At 44.7% G+C, this 26,058-nt stretch overlaps 1 protein-coding gene across 2 annotated transcripts in view; it reads right to left on the reverse strand.

Annotated features, from left to right (window-relative positions):
* GLT8D2 (glycosyltransferase 8 domain containing 2) overlaps positions 1 to 26,058 on the reverse strand; it is a 138,445-nt gene that overhangs the window by 47,316 nt on the left and 65,071 nt on the right. For both annotated transcript variants that reach the window (XM_085653251.1, XM_085653252.1), the window contains exons 6-8: positions 20,063 to 20,147; positions 10,461 to 10,573; positions 3,650 to 3,816 (exon numbers count right to left, since the gene is read on the reverse strand). In XM_085653251.1, the coding sequence (XP_085509377.1) occupies positions 3,650 to 3,816; positions 10,461 to 10,573; positions 20,063 to 20,147 (365 nt within the window). The remainder of the gene's footprint in view (positions 1 to 3,649; positions 3,817 to 10,460; positions 10,574 to 20,062; positions 20,148 to 26,058) is intronic.

Here is a 26,058-nt window from a genome sequence, read left to right on the forward strand (position 1 = left end):
ATCAAGTCGCACCAGTACGAGGTGCATGCATCAGTCCTCAAGACCACCAAGGGAGAAGGATCAAGACCATTACCAGAGAGATCGCAAACCTCTGGGGGGCCAGGAATGAATGCCACTGTAAATAGAAGCTGGAAAGCAGTAAAGAAATGGAGACGGGCCCAGGGGACCACAGGCAGTGCGGAGGCCATCTCACCCAGACTCCACAGGAAGAGACAGGCAGATACCTAAGGTTGGGAATGAACCCAGGATAGAAGTGAAACAGATAGAAGAGGGCCAAGATGAACAACAGAGACCGAGATGGGCGTAGGGAGGACAACCTGCGGGTGAAAAGAAACCCAACAGAATCTACAAGATGATAGACTATACACACCTTCTTCATTGCCTAGAGAAAGGAGAGACACTGAGCCACTCAGCAAGATAAGGGTAGACTTGAATACCCTGAGCCAGAGGGGCCAAGAGGGTCAGAAAAACCCCTGGTGCCCAAAAAAATCCGAAAAAAGAAGCACCTGGAAACAGTAGCAGCGTGAACCCACAGCAAAACAAAGAGACTGTCGACCAGCCAGATGGGTGGGAACATGCAGGCAGACACCCATCAGGTCAAGGGACGTTTGGAAGCACAACTCGGGAGCAGCAAGTGTTTGTTCCTTGGAGACTGAGCAGAACCGCAGGCCAATGCTCCATACCAGGGTTTGAACAAAAAGGAAGGGAACCATCACCTCCTCTTGATGGCACATATAAGACCTTGACACCAGGCTGTCTGGCTGAAGACACACTCCTTAATCCCCAACTAATGGGAGGAAATAAAACAGAGCAGCTTGAACAGGTGCCAAGGCCCACCAGATGGAAAAAAAGGAGAGAGTCACCCCAAAACCAAACCCCATGCAGGAGGGGACTGACCCAACGGAGGCCCCCTGGTGAGAGCGTCAGGGTACAACCGCCACTGCATGCCATACCAAACTTGGGGAGAGATTGGAACCCATGTTCCAGAACTTGAGCCACTGGACCCCAATGTTGGAGAACACCACAGACGGAAAAGCAGCTGCAAACATGGCTACAGGATATCACCCTGAAAGAAAGAAAGGAAGACAGGAATCGTCCACCACCTTCCATACATGCAACAGCACACGTTTAACAGAATATGCCTACCTATAAGCAAAGTGCACATCCATCCAGAAGAGCATCTTGACACTGAACAACAGATGCTCATTGATACATCAGAAGGAGGAAAGACCGCCAGGAAAAGAACCTGTGACCATGAGTGCAAACACAGGTACCCACAGTGGTCGAATGCCAGCATTGGTGGTATTCAAACCCTTGTCCTGGAGGAGCCCATGTCACCAGAAGCAGAAAGCAGACCCAGCCCGAACAGCATAATGTAAAGGTACAGTCCCAGGATCAACTGGCTTAAATGAGGCTAAAAAACATTCAAAATCAAACACATCATCTGATTTGCTAGATGAAGGGAGACTATAGTTCACTAGGAGGCCTCAGTAGGTCTGCAAGACCAGAATCCTTAACATAATGACCCCTCTGGCACTTCCGATCAGGCAAAAACACATCCATCCTGGGGACAGTAAGTCGAGGTTGCCCGGGCCGCAAAATCCACCTCCTCCATAGCCCAATCATGTCCAGAAAGGAAGACAATGAAGGGTGCACAGAAGGACCTGATACCATCTCCGATGGCCCCAACGTAGCACCATCCACAATCCAACAACACCAACCACTCCGATCACCCTGTATGCCAAAAACATGAGGAAGCAAATGCTACCTCCTGTGACATACCACATAATGGCATTCAGAGAGGCGGGAAGTGTGGTGGAGCCAACTAACTGGAACCCTCAAACACTGTGCGGGCGGGAACAAAACAGGCCACCGCATACCCAACCCCTTTGCCATAAGGACTGCTTTGCGAGTGTCAGCAAGAGGGAAACAACCAATACGACCACAAAAGCAGTGCGAATAGTACACGGAGTTCCCCAAGCACTGCCCACTAACACCGAGCGCAATGGGCGAGGGACTCCAATATGCCAAACCTGGAGTCCCCTGGCCCTGCTTTCTAATGCAGAGCAAACAGGCTGGGGCCACTAACAACAACCGCAACAACACCACACAAAAATGCGCTGGCTTCACCAGCCCCGCCCACTAAAGCAGGACACCGTGGGTGGGAGCAACAGCCCTGAGAGTGAGAGCCTTCCAAAAAGGACTCCTCCAAGTTAGCCTGGTACACCACAGCAGGGTGCAGAACATAGAACCCGATAGTGCTAAGAAAGGTATTCAGAAATGTAACCTGTTACTTCTACCTTGTTAATAAACCTGATTCTGTTCCATCTTGCTACCGGCTACCAAGATTCTTCTATTTTACACTTAGATATATGCTTAAGAAAAACACTCACTGGACAATGATTTATTGGGTGCTTTTAGTCGCATGCCTGCAGACTGGGGTACTAGCCCACACCACCCCAGCTGAGTAGGTCTTGGAGTGCTCTGCCTCGCTATCCCGAGAGAGACAAGTGCTACAAAGGAGTACTTGGTTACCATTAGACAAAAGGTTGCAGGCTTATTACTTGCGAAGGACTTGAATTTTCCTAACTTACAACCCACTTTCTTAAACACCCTCACCCATCGCTTGCAAGCTTGCCGGCAGAACACTTATCTAGAAATGTGCCCTCTTCTGAGCCATGAACTGGTGTGCCACCCTAGTTCACATTCTCAGTGCCCAGCAGATATTATTTCATTCTAGTATTAAGTTGCCCTTTCTATCTTTGCTGGATTAACTTTATCTTGTTATATGAACAAGAGCTCTGGGTGGTTTTCCTTTTCTCCCTCTTTCTATTTTCTTTAGTATTTTATTCTATTTCCAGATTTTTGACCTGCTGTCCTTTCATGGCCTGGCCTACTATGATCACAATTTTTACTTATATTCATAGTTCCTACTTTATGCAGCATCTTTCTTCTTTGATGGTTAGTGCTTTGCATTTATAATTGTTTTAATAAATACAAATAAATAAAATGAATGAAGTCAACACCAGATGGTATACACGGGCACTCCAACCTCACAGGACTGAGTCCGAACTGACTGTTTGCTCTGCTAACGTTGCAGCACTTTCCCCTCTGTGATTATGGAGTGACTTCTTATGCCCTCACAGAGTATCTATGAGCAGGGACAGGCGTTTATTTGGAAAAAGGCGTCAGAGACATAATTATACATTGTGATCCTCCCTACAAAAAGGAACTTTGAATCTATTTCACGAACATCATTCTGTGAGTAGGTGTGACTTATTCCTGACTTACTACAGAATTTTCAGGAATAAGTCACACCTTGACATGAGAACAATCTGTGTGACCCACTCCCATGGAACTTCTCTTAGAAGGCTGTATGGCTGAAGGCCCCCCACACCTGCACAGAAGCCTGTCTGTTTCTTTGCTCTTTTTCTGTACATCTCACCCCAGAGACTGGTCAAGAAATAGTAACGGAAAAAGATATTTAGAAAATCTACATGTTTGTGACACTATCTAGGAAAAAACAATTTTTTAACAGCGGTCTTAAAATAGCATTGTTTGTTTATTACTTAATAACTACAACATCTTCTGATTTTTTGCAATACTTTTTCAAAGTCACAAATAAACCAAGAAAACACTTTGTACATACTCCACATTTTTCAGCATCCATTTTTCTAACTGCTTGGTGACACGAAGGCGTTTCCACTCTGTCATGTTCGCAACCATGACGCCAGGGTTAAAGGTGCAAGTGCTGGGGCTGATTCTAAGATTCCGAACGGTGTCTCTTCTGTAGTCTAGAAATCCCATGTATGTATTCTGGAAAAGAGAATGAGCAATATTAGTGTCTGACCAAAGTGCGGGGATGAACATAGCCATTTTTTTAAACAGAGAAGATCTCATAGCGAGTGGTAGAAAATATGAAATACACATAATTATATGTTAGTGCCATAGCAGAATTTCTTATTCATCAGGCTATGTGACCGATAGTTCATCAGGGACACTTTAAAATGTTCTTGATTGGATTGTAGACTGAGTAACATTTAGTTATGCAACCCCAAAATGCCGAAACTGGACAGCCTACGCAACATCTACGTGAACCCGAAATTGAGTTGTTTAGGTCCGTTTTATACCCATATTGGACTCCAAGGCCAACCGAGGAACTCTTCAGCCAAACATCACCAAATTTCACAAATGTTAGGAGGACTTAGAAGCCTTTTAGCCACCAGAAAAAATCCTGTGTGACAGAGATCAGCAGCACAGCGGCCGTTGTCTTCCCTGGCGAGACAACCACTGTGGGGGCATATTTACAACAAAGTGACGGAGTGCAGCCTTCCTGGCATAACGCCGCACTCCGCCACTTCAGAAACGCGGGGCTGCACCACATTCCCAACAATATGGTGCAGCCCTGCGTTTTCCCTGTGCTGGCGCTAAACTTAGCAGCCTAGCGCCAAAGCAAGCACCCTTGCGTCTGCGTTGAGGGGAAGATTGTTTATGTGCAGGAAGGTCTCCCTTCCTTCACATAAACAATCTTTAAATGGCTTTTTGTAACTTTTATGTGTGCTGCTTAATTCAGCACACATAGAAGTTGCAAAACGTAATTTTAAAAAAATTGTTTATGTGCAGGAAGGGTCACCTTCATGCACATCAACAATCAATGGCTAGTTGCTGTTTCTATGTGTGCTGCACAACACAGCACACATGGAAAAAAGCAAAAACAAGGAGAAATGAAGCATTTCTCCTTGTTTCGCCTGTTTAAGCCAGGTTTTCCCTGGTCTTAATTTTGACGCTGCCTCCTATTTAAACCACTCTCGTGAATATGGGGGAGCGTCAAAATCAATGGGTGTTGCGGTGGAATGCCCACCACAACACCCATTGCCCTCCACTTTCACGCTGAGTACAGCGTGAAAGGGTGCCTTATTTACAAGGCAGCATTATGCCACATTAAGTGGCTTAAGCTGGCTTGTAAATAAGGCGAAGCCCCTATTGCCATCACAACGTCACTGAAAGCGACATTGTGGTGGCGATAGGGGCTTGTAGATATGCCCCTGTGTTGTTTTATACAGTCGCAAGGTCTTTCCAGCAAGGGATGAAGCTAATATAAGTCATCTTCAAGAGCGAAAGTTTTTTGGGGGTAATATCCGTGGAAATTCTATCAGACAAACCATGTAAAATGGCTACCTATGTCTGCCTATAACATAATTCATGTTCAGTGTGTATGCCCTAAAAATATTTCACAAGAAATTCCTGTTCAAAACTTTCCAGACTTTCTCTTGGGTCTGCATTCTTGAGGAAATCCCTCAAGAGCAGCTGAGGATATTTTACGATTAAAATATTTGGACTTTTGATATTTTGCATTGCAGTTTAAACGCAATGCAGTGACACAAGTCGGGCAAAAGGTTCTTTACTATTTAGAGAGCGTCCTATTTTTATATTTTCATATATCATACGTACAGTGTGCCCTATGAGCCCACAGAGCGGTGTGTTCATATAAAAAATTAGGGCACACTATTGCTGGGGTTAGTGTGGTCGCACAGAGAAAAAAAAGCCCAAAACTATTTCACTTTTCTATACTTTTCTCTGAACAGGACTAAATGGGATTACAAGTTTTATTAAGCGCATGACTAACCGTAGGCCTCTCAGTGCTGGCTAAGACATAACGTTGCTTCAGGACAAGTGGACAAACACATGGGGGGCTAATAATGTGGATATAGCTATGCTTTTAGCCTTTCTCCGAACTGTGATTCATCGTTTAAGCATCTTAATTCTATGGGGAGTCAGTTTCAAAGTTTGGGGATGAGCTATGAAAAGGACCTACCGCCTCACCTGGCTTTGTGAGTTCTCGGTACCTTCAAGAATTGACCCGTAGGGGATCTTAAAGCCCTACTGGGTGAGTAGGGGCTCAAAAGTGCCCTTATCATAGTGGGTCCTTTGGCGTTAAGCCCTCTATGTGCCAGACAGAGTGTTTTACATTTTATCCTTGCCAGTGCAGAGAAGCTAGAGCACTGTTGGCCGAGGCAAATTTTGGGACCTTGGATAGGATCCTAGCTGCCGCATTTTGGACAACCTAGAGCCTTTCGATGACATATTTGAGGGAGCCTATGTACAGACAGTACCCGTAGTCCAACCAGGAGAGAACAAGGGATTGGATCACAATACTTCAGGACACACTCAGGATAATGTCTAGGATGTTCTGAGGGTGCCAGTAAAAGTCGACGCAAGTTTGTTTGGCCTATATATCCATGGAAAGGGACTTGTGCAGCTACATCCCAAGGCTTTTGATAGGGGAGTTGGGGATGGGTGGATTGCCCTAACATTCTGGCCATTCTATAGGTAGTTGGGGGTCAGGTCTGTTCCGCAGAATCATCAGCTCTGTTTTTCTCCCATTCAGCTTTAAGCAGCAGTTCGCCATCCACTTGGATAGTTTTTTCCAAGCAGTTTTTCCAATCAGCTGATGGAACTGCAAGCCTTTTCCAGAGAAAAGGGAGGTGACTGATTGTGTGTCTTCGGCACATGATTCTATTGACAGCCCAAACTCCTGAACAATATCTTCCAATGTGCGCATGTACAGGTGAATAAGTGTGGGGCTGAGGGCCAAACCTGCTGGACCCCACACTTCAAGGGAAGGATGTCAGAGTAGCATGAATTCACACTAATTTGGAAAGATGTGTCCTTCAAAAAGGTAGTGTGCCACTAAAGAGGGATCTCTTTATTCCGGCTTCACCCATTCTGCATGTAAGTGTTTCATGGTCAACCGTGTTGAACGCTGCACCTAGGTCCAGGATGATAACTGCAGCTGTTCCTGCCTAGTCCAGCAGCATTTTCAATTATTCTGTTACTGCGTGGAGGGCAGTTTCCATACTGTGTTGTGTACAGAATCCAATCTAGGGGGTGTGCAGTAGATGATTTACTTCAAGAAATGTAGACAGGTGTTTGGTTGACTTGTTTTTCTAGTACCCTGCCTATGAATGGGAGCAGGGCCTATAGTTCCCTGGACATGTTGGGTTGAGATTGTTTTTTTTTTAGCAAGCGTTTGACCACAGCATGTTTCCACTTAAATGCTTCTATTCCCATACTGGACTCGCTCAAGCTTCGCTGGTAAGGTTGGTTGGGCCCCCTTGAGGATGAGGACTGGCTAGACGCCCTTATGGCCCCCAAGACCGTCACTGCTTCTGCCAGACTTCGACTCATCCAGATCTACTACCTCCACACTGCATACCTTACCCCGGAGCAACTGCATAGAGCAGGGCTGCATACCTTGCCTGAGTGCGCAAGCTGCAGGCACCAACCAGCAGGCTTCTACCATATGGCCTGGTCTTGTCCCCGCCTCATAAAATACTGGGAAAAGATAGAATCCAAACTCACACACATTCTGGACTGGCATGTACCTCACAACCCCATACTCCTTCTCCTGGGCGTCATGGATGGTCTAGGCAGGTCCCGAGCAGATAAATGATTCCTGGAATGGCCATCATGATGGCCAAACGCAATATTGCCATGGCCTGGATGCAACCTGATCCCCCCACAATAGCTAAATGGCGCCAAGGTGTGGACTGGTGTGCCGCTCAAGACAAGCCCTTGTTGAAAGCCAGAGGCTGCCCTGCCAAGTACCAGAAAGTATGGGGTAAATAGACGGGCCAACTGGGTTAGTTGGTTGATGGGGATAACTTCTTACTTCCGACAGACGTCCTGTTTTTGCTATGTAAGTGGTCGATCGCTGTGCATACTGTATAACTTTGCTACTGACACCCTCACAATGTCTTATATGAGAGCCTGTGTACTGTGCTGTTGCTGCTAACCTTTTCTTTACTTTCAAAAGCAATAAAAGTTGATTATAAAAAAAAAAAGTACTATTCCAATGGAAAGGGACAAGTTAAGGAGTTCCATTATAATAGAGAAGGTGGCTGGATGTCTTTGTGACAGTGTGTGTTGGGTCGCAGGGTCAAGTGTGACCCTGATTAAACCTTGCTGCGAAGAGCTGGACGTTCTCCCTATTGGGGTGGGGGGAGAGGAAGGCCAGTGTAGGATGTGTTGGGCAATTGTTTTTCTGATGTGAGGGCATTTCAAATTCAGTTCTTTAGTAGAAACTGATAAATATCGGCTATTTTCTTCTAAAAGAACGTTGCCAATTCAATGAATTGGCAGCGCGCTATTGAGGGGGTGGGGAGAGGTTTGACGGTTTCTGGATGGGTCAGATATTACACAATTTTAACCCCTTCAGAGCGGCGCGGATTTTCACGCTGTGCTGAATGTTCTATTGCGCGGGCGGGGCCATGACGGAGCGGTTCCGTCATGCGCACACCGCAACCGACGCTCATGACCGAACCGCTCCGTCATGAGCATCGAAGGGGTTAAGAAGTTCCCCAGAGACGAACGATGCCTGGCTTATTTTGGTTTCATATTAGGACGCTTGGGCCTTTTTAATTTCTATAAGATAGTTCCTAATTAAAGTTCGATGGCACATTTTAAGGTGATCCTCATAGTTTTTCCTCCATTTCCTTTCAAATTTTTACATTGTTTCTTCAAGGAAACAAGATGGGAGGTACACCAGGGTGTAGAACATTTTTCTTCTGTTTGTTTGGGAAAATCCAGGTAAAATGCTTCAAAGTTATTTCTTAGTTAATTTTAAAAATTGACTTATTGATGAAATCTGATTTTTTATAATTAAGTGGAAGGGAAACTTTCTAAAAATGTACTTTGCGCTGATTGATCCCAAAGTGGCCTGAAATCACTTTTGCCTCACAGTCCCTCCAGTGTTGGAGTACACATCCTTAGCTGGGAGAGTTAATGCCCCTGCCTCAGAGTACAGTAGCTTGCCTCTGAGCCCAGGGAGAGTAGATGAGTGTTAATTGATGACCACTTAGCAGAATTGCCTATCTGGCGGCAGACAGGGACAGCTGGCAAAATAAAGGGCAGCTTTAGCACTACCTCTTTTGACTTGGAGATGCCATGTAGGAGTTCTCTTATTAATTCCCAGGACCATTCTAAACAGCCAAACTCTAATCAAAGTGGGGGAGAGAACCAGTTTTGTTGCTGTCAGGTGAAAGGATTTCTCATCTAAATTGGGGAGCAGCTGAGGAGCTGAAGACAGGCCTGGCAGGGGGCAGATTAATTTTCAATATGGAAACGAGCTCCTGAGTAACAAATTTATAATCATGCAAAGAAGAAATGCTGCAAAAGGAGGAGCAAGGGCGGCTAGAATATAGTAAAGATTGGTGGCAGAATTTCTCCAATTTCTAGCTAGAGTACAGGTTTAATCTGACACCTCAATCCCCACCTCTTGAAAACATTCATGGACCTGGGAAGATGGACCTGAAGAAGAAGGCCATGTTGGAAGATGAATCCTGGCTGCTGCTGGAAGACGAAGATCTACTGCACTACTCAAGAACTCCTGGCTCCTGCTGGCACACAATGTCTCCAAGGGAAAAGTAGCTGGTCTCCTGTTTGACTGCTTAATGGACACAAAAAGCAGAAGAACTCCTGACTTCAAGAGAGCCCAGCTGACCACAAAGAACTGGGCCTTGCAGGAGACGTGGCCGGCGAAAGACCTGGTCCTAGAAGCCTGCACTGAGGAGCTACAGTTTGCAGAATTGACCAGAATTCCGAGCAGCTAGAGAAAAGTTGAGCTTAGTCACTTTTTACTCCTCTGCAGTGACTTTTGATTGCCTTTCTATATTTTCATGGCATTTTTTTCCTAAACTTTAAAAAAGCATACCTCCAGTTCCTCTTCATTTATGTGAAAGATGTTGGTGTCTTTCTGCTCCTTAAAGTTAGCTTTATTTCTTTCTAAATGGGCTTGGAAATGTAATTGTATTGTGTACTTTACATTAAAATTGTTGATACTTTTTTTTGAGATTCTGAAATGTGCTCTCACTTAGAATTGACCTAACTAGAGTGGATGTATTAAGTTGTTAGGGTTATATCCCTCCCAAACTAATAACCCCATTTCTGACAGTAAATATATATGTGATCATGGTACAAATAACAAATGCTTACCCAAATAGATTTAACTTCACAGTATTTTGGTAACTGTTATATAGGTCACTATATTTTTGTACAATGATTTTTCACCCTTGATATTCTGGTACTATGCCAAACACATGATATGCCCTACAATGTAACTGAGTTGCAAAGCTACTGGTGAGTGAACAATTTGTCGATATTTTGCAAAGTTAAAAACATAGAGACATTTTAACATGAGGGGTCATCATATTTAAGATGTGGTCTGTATTTTTATAAACACATTGCATGCCCTCTTTTTTAGTAAAATGTTACATTATAGCTTGTATCTTGAAATGTGCTTAGTCAGTGAAAAAACCATAGAGTCATATTTAAACTTTCTATGAATAATGAACTATGTGTATCTTCTCACTGCTATCTTCTGTTGATAGAATTTAGGAAAAAATATCTTAGCTAAGATTGAAGAACAAATCACCAAAAAAGTCCATTCCATTCCCACATACCTGCATCCCAGCGCTCTTGAGCATCTCATCGGTTGAGTGCAAATCACAGTCATCTGAAAATGCAGCGATACAATCTGGTGATATTCTCGTTTGGTACAGTTCGTTGATGTCACCTGAGGTTTCATGCAATGAAGAAAACAAAGACAAAATTGAGAAACAACATTTCCAGTTAATGGATGAGGCCAACTGCATTTACATGTAATGCTGTGGGCACTGTGCTAATGTATAAAAAAAGAGTGGTGGATGGAATGCTTAAATTAATCTCAGCCCCTGGTAATTACTCGGGCCTCCTCCCAATCCATCGTTATTCTGCACACCATGCCCCCTCAGTTTGGAGCCAGCTATATGAAAATCAGTCATGAACCTGTCCTCCCCGAATGGGAACACAAGCAACTCAGGAACGGTTTCACCCTAGCTAGGACTCATCAGCTAGGTATAGCTAGGTTCCAGTGATACAGTGCACAGCAAAGGTCCACCAATACACTTACATGGAGCTCTGGTAAAGCTTTGAGCCAAGACTTGCTTACATACGTATTTCCTTATTTGTGACCTGTGATGAAGTCTAATCATCTCAAGAGTCCAAAGTATTTGGTGGGTATTTGGGAACCTGGACAGTGATACGTGTTGGCTGCCTGTGCAACAGGAACTTGTTGAACATGAAGGTTTTACTTTTTCTTCAGAAAAAAAAATGGGGATTATTCTAATCGTGCAGAGAAGAAAATTGAGAAATTACCAGAGGCCCCGTAGCGGAAGGAACATAATGTATAATTCGATGTCACAATTGGCATGCTACTGAGCACTCACGCCATTCGAACCTTCCTTGTGTCTCTGTGCTTGAGACTACCCTGGAGGGGTGTTTCTTGACCTAGCCAGAGTATCCAGCGTGGACAGCAGGAACAGATTTACGGAATGCAACTCTAGTCAAGAGATATCAAACTCAGGCACTAACTGGTGACTACCATGATTTCCAGCTAGGCAGAATAGGCAAACCACATAACAAGCCCTCTTCAAGATGGTGGGTTGCTCCTGATTGAGTGTGTGTGGCCATGGGGTGGACCTTCTACAAGGATGCTAGGAAATAACTGCTGGGAATAGTCCCGGTTAAAAAGAAGAAACATCTTCGCAGAAAATGTATAATGCTGTGGCTGGTGCTAGCCAAGCATATAGTGGTTATGTGTGGAATTTCCGTTAGCCCGCCGCGTGTGGATGAATAGCTGAGGGACATGTCAGAAGGGGTGGTTGCAAAGGAAAGTCCTATGCGAAAGACTCAAAGGGACAACAAATTGGCAGATGATTTGCAGGTGTGGGCAGCTATGTTAACTGAGCTACGTGAGCCACCAGATGCTCGACCTCCATGAAAACTGTCCTGGGCTGTTTGAGAGTGATACACAAAAGATAGAGATATAAGTATTCAGCAAAGGTATTGGGGAGATTGGGTTGGGATGGGCAAGATGGTGGAAGGTTTTGACGTCCCTGCCACAGGGCGCAGGTGTTCAGGCGTTGTTCCTTGTGTGCATTTCTCTAGATGGAATCTGTTATTAATCTGCGCCCTGAAAACTGTGAATAGCAAGGTAAAGCAACACCGGGGGAATAGGAGGGGGTAGCATGATCAGTATATTGATGCACATTGTTGTATTTATTGTTTGTTTACACCAAATGCCAAGGTTGCCCATAGAATGTTAATAGAGGCTCCCAATGCAAGATAGGACAATCTTCTTTTCTGTGATGTCAGTTCCTGTTTGTGTCAATAAAATGAGGCATTTGCAAGTGCTGGATGTATTGCAAGTCATTTATTACATTATATTTCATTGTGTTCATCGTCCCTTGCTACTCATTTTGTGCCTGATTCTTGCATCCGGCAGGTCTGACCTTCAGCTGAATTACTGTGTCTAGATTTTACTTGGCTTTTTTTCTCCTTCCTGATGTCAGAAGAAGTTTGGTGCCTAGCTGATTTCTCCAATACAAATCACCATATTCAATCAAGAGCTACAAGATTGACAAGGAGTGTTTTGTCCTTTGTAGGGTTTTTCACCTAGGTGGGATTCTCTTATGCATCACTTGACACCTTTTACATATGTTATTCTGTGCACGGTGGCACCCATGGATACTTGGAGCAGTCGTCCCTTCCTCGGTTAATCAAAAAGGTGACTCCGCAGATATTTTCAGCATCACGCCATTGACAGGAATTAAGCAAGTGTTGGGCAGGATAATATTCCATTTATAGGATGCCAAGGCAAAAACAATATTAGGATATTGATTTTTCTCTGTCAGCAGGTGTGGTTTATAGCACTACATTCGAGCTGTTAGTTTTTATATTGCGCTGAACTGCTACTTTTAAGTGGTAAGAGGAAGTGGGATGTTGAGAAGGAAAATGTGTAAAAAAATTGCTGTCCCTACCTAGTTCCTCCAAGATACAGGCCATAAGACTAGAAACAGGTATGGTCTAATGGATGAAAATGGCAACTATGGCACTAATAAGGTTCTGGCAATGCCTGGGTGGTGAAGAGGGGCAAAAAGTATCCTCTTGGTGTAAATGTCAGATCCTACAGAGTGAAATGAAGTGGGCAAAGGGGGTAAGAGAAATAGTAGGGTTTTGATGGTTGATGTAAGCCAGCAGAACCTCCATTCGACTACAGGTAAGGCGGAATTTAGGACAGCAGGGAAAGAAATACCATGGGCCACGGACAGGCAATACTTGAAAGGGAAAATATCCGAACATTTTATGTTAAAATCCTGACAAAATGGCCAACAATTTCCGTACCTGGATTTCCTTCCCTATCGCTGGATAAGGAGAGAATTATTAAAGATAAGGACTGGGATTGATCCATGTTATGAGAATGATAGGATTAAGAGGGATATGATTGACCGAGAAGGGAAGTGCACCTGCAATATAGGGACAAAATGCAACATTTTGTACATTTTATTGGACTGTCTATATGTTCTTGATGTACGAAAACTGTGGCTACGTCCAATCTTCCTAAAATACGAGGTTAGGAATCGGGAACAGGCAGGGGATCTGCTATTAGATATGCACGCCTTAGATGTAGCATGTGCATTAGGAAAGTTTATACTTGCAGTTAAAAATGTTTTTAAAAATGTGTAGAGTAGACGTTGCAGCATTAGTAGAGAAAATACACCAGTTTTTAGGTCTCGCCTGCGAATGCAGTGCATGCGCTGCTTCGCCTTGGCGAGATCTATTGTCGTTGCTTTTGTTTTCCGGGTTCTGTGGAAGCGGGGTTGGTGTCTGCCCTGTCGGTTTTTAGTCCCCACCCACCCTGCTCAGACTTTCCGCGCTTTTCAGGAAGCCTTCTCGGCGTTCTGTACTTGCACGCGCTTTGCAGTGCTCGCGCTTTTCAGGAAGCATTCTTGGCATTCATTTTAGTGATAACCATCACTTCGCTGTACTTGCACGCGCTTTTCAGCACAGTGAGTGAAGACAGGGGGACTCACGAGCACGGGGGTTTGCGTATGTTATGACCGGGCACTAGGGGCGCAGGTATAGTTTTCATAGGGCTAAGAGATCACAGCGCCCGTCAAGCAAATCATTTGATTTCCTTTGTGTCTTGGGCAAAAAACGTGTGACTAGGCTTGGTCCATTGTGACCCCCTAAGGCAAGGTTTGTGCTATTAAAAATACTTTTACCAACAGTTCATTCCGGGTGACGTCGCATTTGTTGCCAGTGAACTCTTACAAAGAGGTTCCAGGTGGAACAAAATCCAGTCCGTTACCTCATCACCAAGTCGCAACCGGCACAGAATCCAGCCCAGGTTTTCCTTCGCCCACGGTTGCTTTTAGAGGGTTTTGTAGGAAGTACCCACCTCCCTGCGCGTACGCAGAGGCAGCAGTCAGAGGCCTCTGCTTCTCTGAGAGATGGCGCATTTCCTCAGCTCAGTCCGAGAGGGCAGATGCCCCCCCCCCCCCCAAGAGCCCACCGGGAGTCCCTTGCATCAGCACCCACCCCCCATAACCAACCCAACACCTGAAGGCGATCAAGCAAGACTGGCAGCTTGAGTGGCAGCTGCAGGGAGGGGAGGGTGGCCACCGCCTAACTAGTTAACGACTGGAGGCAGAAGAGAGGAGGGGGTCCAGAGAAAAGGGACAGAAAAAAGCAGTAGGGAGAGAGATGGGATGGAAGAAAGAAGGATAGAGAGCTGGAAAGGGAAGAAGCAAGGATGGAGGCAACTGAAGAAGGGCAAACAAAGAGAGAAGCAATGCAGGAAAGGAGCAAGGAAGTTGATTGAATATGCCCATTGCTGTCAAGTGTCCCTTGTAACATGTGTTCCATGGCAGTTAGAAGTAGGCAGCATTGTATATGTTTTTTCCTCGTGAAATAAATGTAATTTTCTTAGTTGAATTATGCTGGCCAGACATCTATGTGAAAATTGTATATGGGCTATGTACTTGCGCACAAAAGTAAAGTGAGACACCTCTTCAGTCTATTTTCCTGAGGATATCCAGTGTCACCAGTTGCTACTACAAACAAGCATTTACACAAGTTTAAGCTATTGGCATTGTAAATGACAATGCCTTTTATTTATGTTTTAAAAACAAAAATGAAAGGCATTGTCATTTGCAATGTCAATAGCTCAAACTCGCGTAAATGCAAGACCTATTGCATTGCAAATGCTTGTTATGAATGTAATTTGGAATTTAAATAATTGTGAAATAGAATGTACTTCTTTTAGATGGATATTTAATATAGTGGTACTATTTTATTCATTTGATAACGTTTTTAACTGGAGCTGATTTTTCAAACCGTTGATATGTATGTTGCTTGGATGTTCGTTCTTGTTTAAAGACCAATGGTCTAAATAAACAATCTTTTTGACTGACTGACTTACACTACATTCAAGCTGTTACTAGAAGCATGGGCTTGGGCAATAGAGTTACAGCAATTGCCAAGCATGCTGTTCTCCTCCGTATCATCCTAATCTCCCATATGGTCCCCCTCTTTCTCTTCCACCTATTCCTTCTGCAAATAGTGTGGAGGAATGTAGCATGAAAGGCAATAAGGGAAAAGCAGGGGCTGCTGTGAGATTCTGTTTGCTAAATAACAGGGATTTCTGACTCCTCTCTTTTTGGTCCTGATCTTTGTATTCAGGCCTGATTACCAGTTCAGGGGTCCATCGGACCACCAAATCCGTGTGGAGGTGTGGTGGCGGCCAGGGACCGCCGCACCAGTGGTCCGACCGCCGTATTACAAGTACAGTGGTTGAACTGTTTTTGGACCTCCACAACTGCCAGGGAGCTGCGTTCCCTGGCGGTGGCATGGCAGTCTGGTGCAGCAATATGGTTGGCGGTGCTGCTGCGGCATCACCAAGCATATTCTGAGTTTCCCTACAGCAAGCTTTTTCATGACGGAGAACCCGCCATTAAAAGGCTGGCGGTGAGGAAACAAAGGGAGTCTTACAGGGCCCGCCTCTTTCCCCTGTACACTGGGATGCATTCAGGGGGGCACATGGTGTGCCCCCCTGTGTGTATGCATGCCCAGTTCCTGCACAGCATGGACTAAACAGTCCATGCCGTGCAGGAATTTGCTGTGGTGGTTTCATTGTGGTGCCTTTTTCAAAGGCACCGCCATTGGAACACCAAAGGACTGCCTGCCAGACGAGGAGAAAACTCCTAAGCTGGCGGGCGGGCGGTGACCTACTTTGGCGAGGTGGTGGCGTGCCACCCCGCTCCCATGCCGCCAAAGTTGTAATGAGCCCCTCAGTGTTCAATCCCCCAGCAGCGACTCCTCTTCTTTCCAGACCTGTTCATTTAGGTGACAAAGTGTAGGAGCAGGGCCTGTTGGGGTACTGAATTCTGGATTTAGATTTTGTAAAGCATGAGATTACACAGGACGAGGCTGTTATGACACTGGAGGAAACAAATTTACGATATTTGGTAAAACATTTTTTGGGATGGAGATTCAAAAGTAGACCATGCCATGCTTTAACAGTAAACTCCAAAAAAGCACAGCCTCCCATACGCGCTTTCCTGAATTTAGGGATATTTATGGGGTATCTTTAAGGGCTGCTATAGGATAAAAGGGTATCCATGTAGTTCCTGGATGGAAAACTGTAAAGGGATTTTACCCAAAAATATAAATCTGTGAAGGGAAGCACTTATGTTTTGGGAGCCACTGTAGATGAAGCAGAGGGGAAGAGATACTTGTCTTTCTACTCAAACCAAGAATTAGGGGAATTGTTGCATTCTCAATCAGTTGTAGTCTATAACCGGTCAGTTGTTCAAATTGCTAGGATCTATCCTGAAGGTGATAAGAACTTGAACCAGGAGTTTCCTGGAAGAAGTGGTCAATAGAGGAATAATTTTCCTGACAACGTTCAACATGAGAAAACATATTGAGGAGAGCTTGCCATTGTGTTATTCAAATGGCAGTTTTTTGTTGAAGAAGATGCCAAGGTTATGTGACCCAGGCCTGGGAGTAGGAGGAGGTCCCACCAAATTGTGGTCCAAGTAGAACGATTTCCAAAGACAATGCCCACCATTTTGTCTATGTTGAGTCTAAGGCAGTGGTTTCCAATCTTTTTGGAACCACAACCCATGTTTCAGAATGACAAACTTTCCGAATCCGCTTACCTTTAATGCACATGAGGATGGGTGATTTTTTGATGTAACTAAAGTATCGTGTGGTAGCACATTGCCATTTACAGAAAGCCCATTTTCCATTCAAACGGCCACTAACTTTTCACAAACATACAGTTTTACTAAATAAACTACACAGCATACATCACTTAAATGATAATGAGTGGAAATTGAGTTTCTGTAAATATTTCTGATTTCTGCATCACCAATTAAAGCAGCTTTATTTGTTTTTATTCTAATAAAATCTTTGTTTCCAGCATACTTCAGAATTACAAACAAATTTACTACATTTTTGTACTCCTAACTATTGAATGCCTACAGTTAATTCACTGGTATATAAATGTTGTGTGTTGCATAAAAAAAGACACCCTAAAATAGTCACATAATCCACTTTAAATACTCCGCTTACTATGCAGTCAGAGAAAGAAAAGTAAACACTATTCCCATGTTAAACGAAGGAACAGCAACGTATCAGAAGACAAAGCCTGTGGCCTCTGCCGTTAAAACATTGCAAATCTGACAAGATAAACTTGGAATTTAAATCATCTTTATTTATTGCTCAGACTTTCCCGACCCATCAAACACTGGCTCGCGACCCCCCAGAGACTTGTGACCCACAGTTTGGGAAACACTGGTATAAGGGTGTTGAAATTCATGGAACTGGCCACTGAGCACAGGCGCCTTTTGAAAATGTAATGATGTGGAGGGAAGAAGCAGAGGTTCCGAATCCTCATATTTAGTATTAGGCATATACCTCATTGTAAATTCAGATGTTGATCAGTGTGTTTGCACTCGCAGATTTGTTTTCCCACACAAATTTGAAATTGGAAAGAGAGAAAATCTGCAGAAATCAGGTGCATGAGCTCCAGTACACACTGGCATGAGTTGGACAAAGGGAGCTGAGGCCTCTGACTACCAAACCCTACTATCTTTGTGACATGAGCTCCAAAGACAGCTCAAAGCTTTTTCTGTTCTCTAGACCCTGGTACTTATGTATTTGTCATCACTGGAGCCCTTCTTAGTCTGCAATTTTTGTTTTCTTCTACAGACCTCTAGAAAGACAACTGGAATTCTGCATGTGCATCTGTGTTAGATAGAAGACATTTCTGCAGATAAAAGCAACAATAGTCCTTGTTCCATTGTTAGCCACTGAACAACAATGGGCGGCTGTGCTTACCCAGGTCACTATCTCAAAAATTGAGCAATTGTTGTTTATCGAGCCACCAGCCTCACAAAGGTCCCTATGGCCTGGCACAAGTATTTGAATTTTCCCTAAACGTTTAGTAAAATGATCACATATCTTTTTAACAGTTACGCGTTTTCTACCACAAGCTTACCATACCATACCACGACATACATATAGAATATGAACCTCGGGGTATCCAAGTACTTGCACGTTATTTGTCCTTAAACAGTTGGATTGAAGTAGTTCTGTTGGTTAGTCTTGAATAAGGTCAATTCTTCAATTAGCCTAATTTCAGAAGGATTTTGATCCCATAGTTTTGATCCAACAGCTCCGTTGTCCACCCAGAAGCTCTTTAAGATTTGCTATTGATTAACATGAGAGTTTAGTTGGTGTGGCCCAATGTGCTCACCTCGTCTGATGAAAGGTGAAGCAAAGTCATCATCATTTGTTTGTGCTTAATAATACGTTAACGTGCAACATGCTTAGCCATTACTTATTTATGTGCGCACATTATTTTACACTTAGATTTAGTGAAGGAAGTGATTTATAAGTTTTTGATTTAGCTATAGTTGGGCTATATGCATCTTAACATTGACATGCGAGTGCCCAAGTGTCCGACTCCATTTTAAAGTTAACTTGAGATTTTTGCTTGCTGTGCTTACCTTTTCTTTTGTTTCAGGCACCAGAGTCACTGTATTCTCATTTAAAAAAAAAACATTTTTTTAGCTTGTTGTGTGAAGGTCGTGTTTGTCACAGTTAATTGGTTGGACCATAATTCTTAGAGACTGCACGGAATGGGAGGCGGCGGAGGTGGATACTTCCATGCGAGATATCATAAGAGCCGAAGTGATGGCATTATATTATTCGTGAGAAGGATGCAGACACCAAGTACGGCAGATACACTGATTTTTTAGGTCTCGCCTGACCCAGCACATGCGCTGGTCTGGCGAGAAATTTTGTGAGGGCTCCAAAAAGTGCTACCAGGCCAGCCTAGAGCTACAGTGCATGTGCGCAGGCGCGTGCGCCGCGCTTTACCGCGATTACTTTCACTTTCGCGGCCGTACGGCTGCTTTGATGTTCTCCGGAAGGCTTCAATAGCAGCAGTTAAAACAAGCATTAGCATAGCCAATAGGTCTCGCTTTTGGGACCTTATAAGTGTTTAGTTATGCAACTGTTGCATGGCTAAACACTTATAAGGTCCCAAAGGCGAGACCTATTGGCTATGCCAATGCTTGTAATTGGTTGTTACTTGGTGAGAACCTGTGGAAAGTATTTCTTAGACAAAATGTCATTTTATAGCGATGTGAAATTAATCATAGTCAGATATGCCCCTGTTCACGTTTGGAGGCAGATGCCCCCTTTCTCTCCCTTGAGACCTAATGATCCTTAAATTTCTGCTCATAGAACTAAATTATAGCTCCAGATGACATTGTATGGTGCTGTACTCTTGGTGAGATCACCTACTGGCATTATGAGGAAGGAGGCAAGGAAAGCATTATTGTGAATCAGGAAGAAAGCTGTCCCCTGAGGGAGACTGCCACTGCTAAGAAATTAAATCTAATTTTGTAACATTGGGCAGCACATCCAAGATAAAAAAAAGAGCATTGCACACGTATAGCGAGAGTCCCCTCTGCAGGCTGCAAAGACAGACAATTCATTTCCTAAAGTACACGTTGTATGTAGCACACAGCAGCGTTTGGTGGGGTCCCCAAATGTTTAAGTTTTCAAGCAGTAAGCCATGATGCTGAGCAGGGTTAGAAATAAAGAAAGGTTAGTAGCTGTGAAGCCGTGCAAATTTATTACTGTAATCCTCATTTCAAAAACGTACCTTGCACAATGATGTCATCATCCAAATAAATCACTTTCTCGTGATCACTGATTAGTAGTGGAAGATAAAATCGAACAAAGTTCAGCTGTTAAAACAAAAATATACAAGGTTGAAATTTTTATAAAATTAATTTGTTTAAATTTGAATTCGGCATTTGTTCACTCGCTTCTTCTGTTTTAATCTCTAGGAGGCATTCATTCCACACATGCACATGAGTCTTACATGTTAGAGCACCTCTATAGCCTCCTTAACACAGAAGAAGAATTGTGTACATTTTTTAGGTTTCGCCTAGGCAGCACATGCGCAGTCTCGTTGAGACATGCAGTATATACTTTACTATGTGGCTGACCGCCTCTTTTTAAATCGTTGTTTTCATTTGTTCTCGAGTGTGCCTTTCAAAATGGTGTACTTGGTATTGGCTAATAGTGTTTTAAGTCAGTCCTTTTTGACTCTTGGCCCTGCCTATGGCTATTGGCCCATTTACTTGTATTAGGGGCGTTGTTTTGGTATGCTGTTTTTGTTGGACTTTTTTTAATTTAATGTGCCTTGTTTAAGCCAAGCGCGTGACGGTGACAGATTGCGAAAGGTTTCAGCTACTGGTGATCGTGTGCCTCCCAGGCACAGACACACATATTTTTTCAGCTGCCGTGATGTTTTTGACTGCAAAAGGTTTCAGCCCCTGCCGATGCCCCCCCCCACATAGGATGGTTGTCGGTCGTGTGATCCTCGCCCGCAGCAGCAGGCATGCAGCCAGCGCCCCTTCCTGAGGTCAGGTGACATGGCAGTCAGGGCTGCTCAGGCGGAGCGTGTAAGGTGATGCTGGCAGGGTGTCTCTTGAGTACGTTACACAAGTACACATTCAGGCACGGGGAGATTAAGTGATTTGGCCACAATCACAGGATGTGGACGCGACACCGAGGCTCGAACCTTGGTTTCCGGCACCAAAGTCGTCAGTCTAGCCATCAGACTACATCCTCTCTCCAGTAGCAAGTGAGTAACAAAATAAATGTTTACAATAAGGGCCGGCTGCTCTCAGTGACCGCTCGTGGTGGTGCACTTTTGCACAGTACACAGCTCGGTCCGTGGGCTGGGTTTGTGGCAGTTTCCATGGATCCAAAACTGTACGGGTGCTAAATTAAACCTGCCTCCCCGAAGTGAGTTAATAGGGTCCGCACCTCAGTAAGAGTCACAGAAGTGAAATTTAAAAGCGGAGAGGTCGCAGGCGGGGGAACATTCTGTCACTGGCCATGCGGGAGATTTTCCCGTGCCCCCCGCACATAGGGTGGTTGTCGGCACGTGATCCTTGTCTGCAGCAGCAGACACGCAGCCAGCGCCGCTCCCTGAGGTCAGGTGACGCAGCAGGCAGGGTTGCTCAGTCCTGTGTTTTCCTCCCGGTCTCGTTCGCTCTCTACTGTATTTTTCTACTGTTGCTACTACAGCCTTTGCTGTGTAGCAACAACATGGCGACTAGACTTCCACACAAGTGCTGCAGCTCCCAGAACAGCACCCCGGCATGACATAGAATGCAGTAGGACCCCCCAGATCTTCCCTCGGTGGTGTTCCCAATCTTTCACTTGTGCCCCCCTCCTGCCCTGCCCCACCGCAGAAGGAGACCTGTTTTTATCATGCGCACTTTTGGAGGGTAATGTTTGTGTTTCTGTCTCTCCCTGGAAACAGGCAATTCCAGGGCTAACTAGCTTGTCCGCGTTACAGCCTTTTGTTTACCTTGTTGCCACCTGCACGATTTTTAAGCCTCATTGCATGTGTTCCTACAAAATGGTCCAGTATTGGGTGGGGCGCCATTGCCCGCTCCTGGCATTTTGAGCAACTGTATTTTGTGTGTAGTTTTTTTTGTTTGCCTGAGGGTGCAATTTGAAATCGAAACCACGAGTCCCAGAATGCAACCTTCTGTTGGCTAAAATTGTTGGATGGTGGAATAGGTTCTTGACAACTGCCGCACCCTGAAATGCGCAAGCCTAGGAACCTCACACCTTACACGTGAAGCAGATGTTTCCCAGTTAGCGGGGTACGAGTTAGTCTTCCTGCCCAAGAATCTAATGCTGAGGACATTACACGTGAGCATAAAAACGTTTTTTTCCCAGTAGTTGTACGGAGCACGCTGTCTAGTTTCGAACTAGAATCTTTGCGTGTGAGACTGTTCTGAGAAGCAGCACCCTCCTATCTGTTGCTTTTTCCTGCGTAGTCTCCAGTTAGTCCTGCCTTCTCAAATCATTTAAAGGACCATTTAGATGGAGAATAGCAGTTCCTTTCTGCAAACCTGCATTAATAGGATTGCTTGAACTTCTTACACGTCATAAGTATAGAGCGTAGGTTGCTACTTTTATTTTGTTTCCCCCCAAAAAAATCAGGATGTGGATGTGCGTCCAGGGGTTGTTTTTGACTCTCCAGTGAAACCACAGTCAGAAAGAACTTTGATACTGTAAAGGTCTTGGATTTTGACTTTATTTCTGTGAGGCAGTGTTGCAAAGTGCTCGCTAGTATTTGTGGTCCTCCCATTCCCACATGAATGCTGAGTCAGGGCTGATGTCCAAGTGCAGTAAATAGTTTGCCTCAGTTGGAATGTGTGATAGTGTGGCTGACGCTTGCTTCTGGCTGGTGGTAATGGCCACCCAATTCTGAGATATGTGATCTTACCACATTTGAATATAACCACATTGGACAAATGCATGGTAGCCTGAGGAGCAAGCCTTTATCACCTTTTTGTTTGCAGTTTCAGCATCTTGCCCCATCGTGAAAAAGACGTTAGCCTACAAGCCTCAGTTGTTGTCTAACTAGTCCAGACTGGCGTAAGTTATCGATCTATAAAGTAGTATGGTGGTGTACAGTATTCGGGCAGGGGATACCAGAAGAGGAGAGTTGTCGCAGGATTGTTTCCCCCTAAGTCCCCCTATTGTGTTTTTAAGCTGTTGGCAGGTATGACAGTACATTCTGGGAGGAGGCCTTTGGCAGGGCTGCAAGATAAGCTTGGGGTAGGATCTAGAGTGTGTTATGGGTGAACATAGCTTAGTGACCCACTGGTCAACCCCTGCCCACTGATTCTTACAATCCACTCACCTGCTCCTCCGCAAATATATCCAGGCCCATTATGCAACCCCTCCTTGTCTTTCATTTCAACCTCCCTCTACCCAAGAACACCCCTGGCCATCGGCATATAATGCAGTATTACTCACCTGCTCCTCCGCAAATATATCCAGGCCCATTATGCAACCCCTCCTTGTCTTTCATTTCAACCTCCCTCTACCCAAGAACACCCCTGGCCATCGGCATATAATGCAGTATTTCTTTCACAGATTATTTATTTCTGCTGCTTCCTAAAAAAGCTTGTTCCAAGTTATCAGGGTGTCTTCCAGAACCGCAATGCCACTACTGGTGTCTCCCACAAAATCCAACCCAGCATGCCACAAACTCAGTAAAAGACACTGTCATTTACACCTCCAATAGCTCAAAGTCTGGCAAATGAGAGACCAATTTGCATTGCAAATGCTTGTTTCAATAGTGGTAAAGTTGGTCTGAATATATGACGGAGTAGTTCTCCAGACTACTTCCTTTTTTAAGAACGTACTCATGTAAAACAACTGTGCATGAATCGGGGTTGTTTGTGAGTTTGAATCCAGGTGCAGTGTTCAGTGAGCAAAAGTGCTCTCCTGTGAAGGTCAGAACCCAGCGTTGGTATAGTTGTGATGGTACAGGAGGTGCAGTGGCACCAGGGCCCGCTGATCCCTGATTATTGCTTTATTAGGTCTCGCCTAACAGCGCGGATGGGCTGCTTGCTGCGAGGAGTATTATATACAGTGAAAGGCTTGGAGCATGCCCTTACTTACCATTGGTTTGCTTAATCTTCACTCTTCAACGCAGCCTTTTAATTGGGCATCGACGGTCATTGCATTAGTTCCGTTCCTTCAGTGGAGCATGGACGAAGTACAAACTAATTAAACTTAATTAGTGGGCATCCGCTGCTTGCATTAGGATTAAGACACTATTTATTTTTACCCCCTCGCACTTCCCCATGTGCCTTTTGCTTCTTTCAACTCTAGCGCGAACTTGACCTGAAGTTGTTGGAGCGCTTAACATGAGCTCCAGTTACATTACCTTCATGTTTTTATTTTTTATTTAGGCACGAAGACACAATAAACAATGTTACATTCATTTTAATTTTTTGTTTAAGCATGGGCCAAGTAGGTGATTAAGATCAGAATAACAGGATGTTGAACCAATTTCGAGTCTTAAACCTGGCTGTCCATGTAATTTTACACCTATTATGCTTTGAACTGAATTGAGCCACCAGGCCTGACTCTCTCATGGAATACGTCACTGCTTACCATGTAGTTGCTTCCTTGTCGTTGATGCTTGCAGTCTCCTCCATTAATTACTGTTTGCATCCTCTTGTGAACACCGTTGATCAAGAAGATTCAATGGCGTAGCTAGCCGTACTAAGCAAACACAAGGAGATGATGGACGGAGCGCTGAAACCTTTCAGACAGTCACCCCCAGTCACAGATCTGGGTAGAATCTATCATCATTCTTTAGCTCACTTAGCCACCTCAGTTCCGACCCAGCTATATGCAAATCAGTCTTGACCCTGTGCCTCATGGGAACAGCTCAGCCCGAACTGCCAAGCCAGGTCTTCCCTGAACCAGAAACAAGCATCCTGGGACCGGTTTCTGGGTAACACCCTTCATTAGCCAGGCTAGCTTGAATCCAGTGGCAAAGTGAGCAAGGGACCCACGTCTGGGCATACCCTGCCAACTTAGGGCAAACAAAGCAAACACAAGGAGATGATGGATGGAGCGCTAAAACTTTTCAGACACTCACCCCGTCACAGATCTGGGTTGAATCCATCATCATTGTTTAGCTCACTTCGCCACCTCAGTTCAGACCCTAGCTATATGCAACTCAGTCTTGACCCTGTGCGTAGCACAGGGACTAGCTAGCCGTTCTGCCATCAGGGGTGACCCCTAAGTTGCCACCCGGGTGCAGGGAAGTGCCGACTTGTTCTGGGGAGGAGGGGGTCAATGGACGACTTGTTCTTGGCAAGGGTGGTGGCTGACAGTCAACTTGTTCTCGGGGACGGGAGGACTCCTGCCACCCTCAAAAACAGTGTCCCCAGCTACGCCACTGAGGAGACTTCAAAATACTAGTCCAAGAGTTGCAGTATTTATTCAATTTCCAGAGCAGCTGGAGAGGGGGGCAGCTCTAATCAGATGAGAATCGGTGTTCAAGCTCTTGACGACCACCCGACAAGAAAAGTAGAATGGTTGTAGGCCACTCTCCTTGGCAGGTGTTGGAGGAAATGGTTCAGACAGCATTACCTTGTATTCCCAGCCGAGTCAGACAATTACAAAATAAGGTCTTTATCAATATATGGGCAGGGTTCATAAACAGGTGATGTGTTATTTCTGTAGTCTAAGGGGAGGGCTAGCTGAACATAGGTAGCCCCTAGAAGAATGTGAGCGTGGATCTTACACCAGTGAGTTCACAAGCAGAAAACCATCCATCATATTCCCCCTTCCTACTAATACCGAAGACAATGTTAGCACACTACAGCATGGATGCAATATGCATGATAAATCCACAATCCTAAGGGTGCAGTCAAAGGCTGTACTGCCATTATTTATGTGGCACCTTATATTTTGCTATTCACATTACTCCCTGAGGACGGAAGAAAAATCTATTTTTTCTATTTGGCTATGCATTTGGCACCTGGGTGGCTCTTAGGATAAAGGAGCCCTCTTTAACAAGCACTGGCTAAGCCAATAGGTCTTGTTAACGTGAGATCTATTGGCTTTGCCGGTGTTTCTTAGCCATGTTGCACCATTCACCGTGTCATAGCACTTTTTTTTTTTAACTTTCAGCCATGCTGCACTGAAGCCAGCGCTGCTGTAAAATATAGCTATTCCTTGCTTGTACTGGGGCCAGTGGCACCCCCACTATGCCTCTAGACACAGCTATCAGAGACAAGCAAAGTTCTTTTGTAA

Source organism: Triturus cristatus, chromosome 4_1 (assembly GCF_964204655.1).
Source record: "Triturus cristatus chromosome 4_1, aTriCri1.1, whole genome shotgun sequence".
In the NCBI taxonomy this organism is placed as follows: Eukaryota; Metazoa; Chordata; class Amphibia; order Caudata; family Salamandridae; genus Triturus; species Triturus cristatus.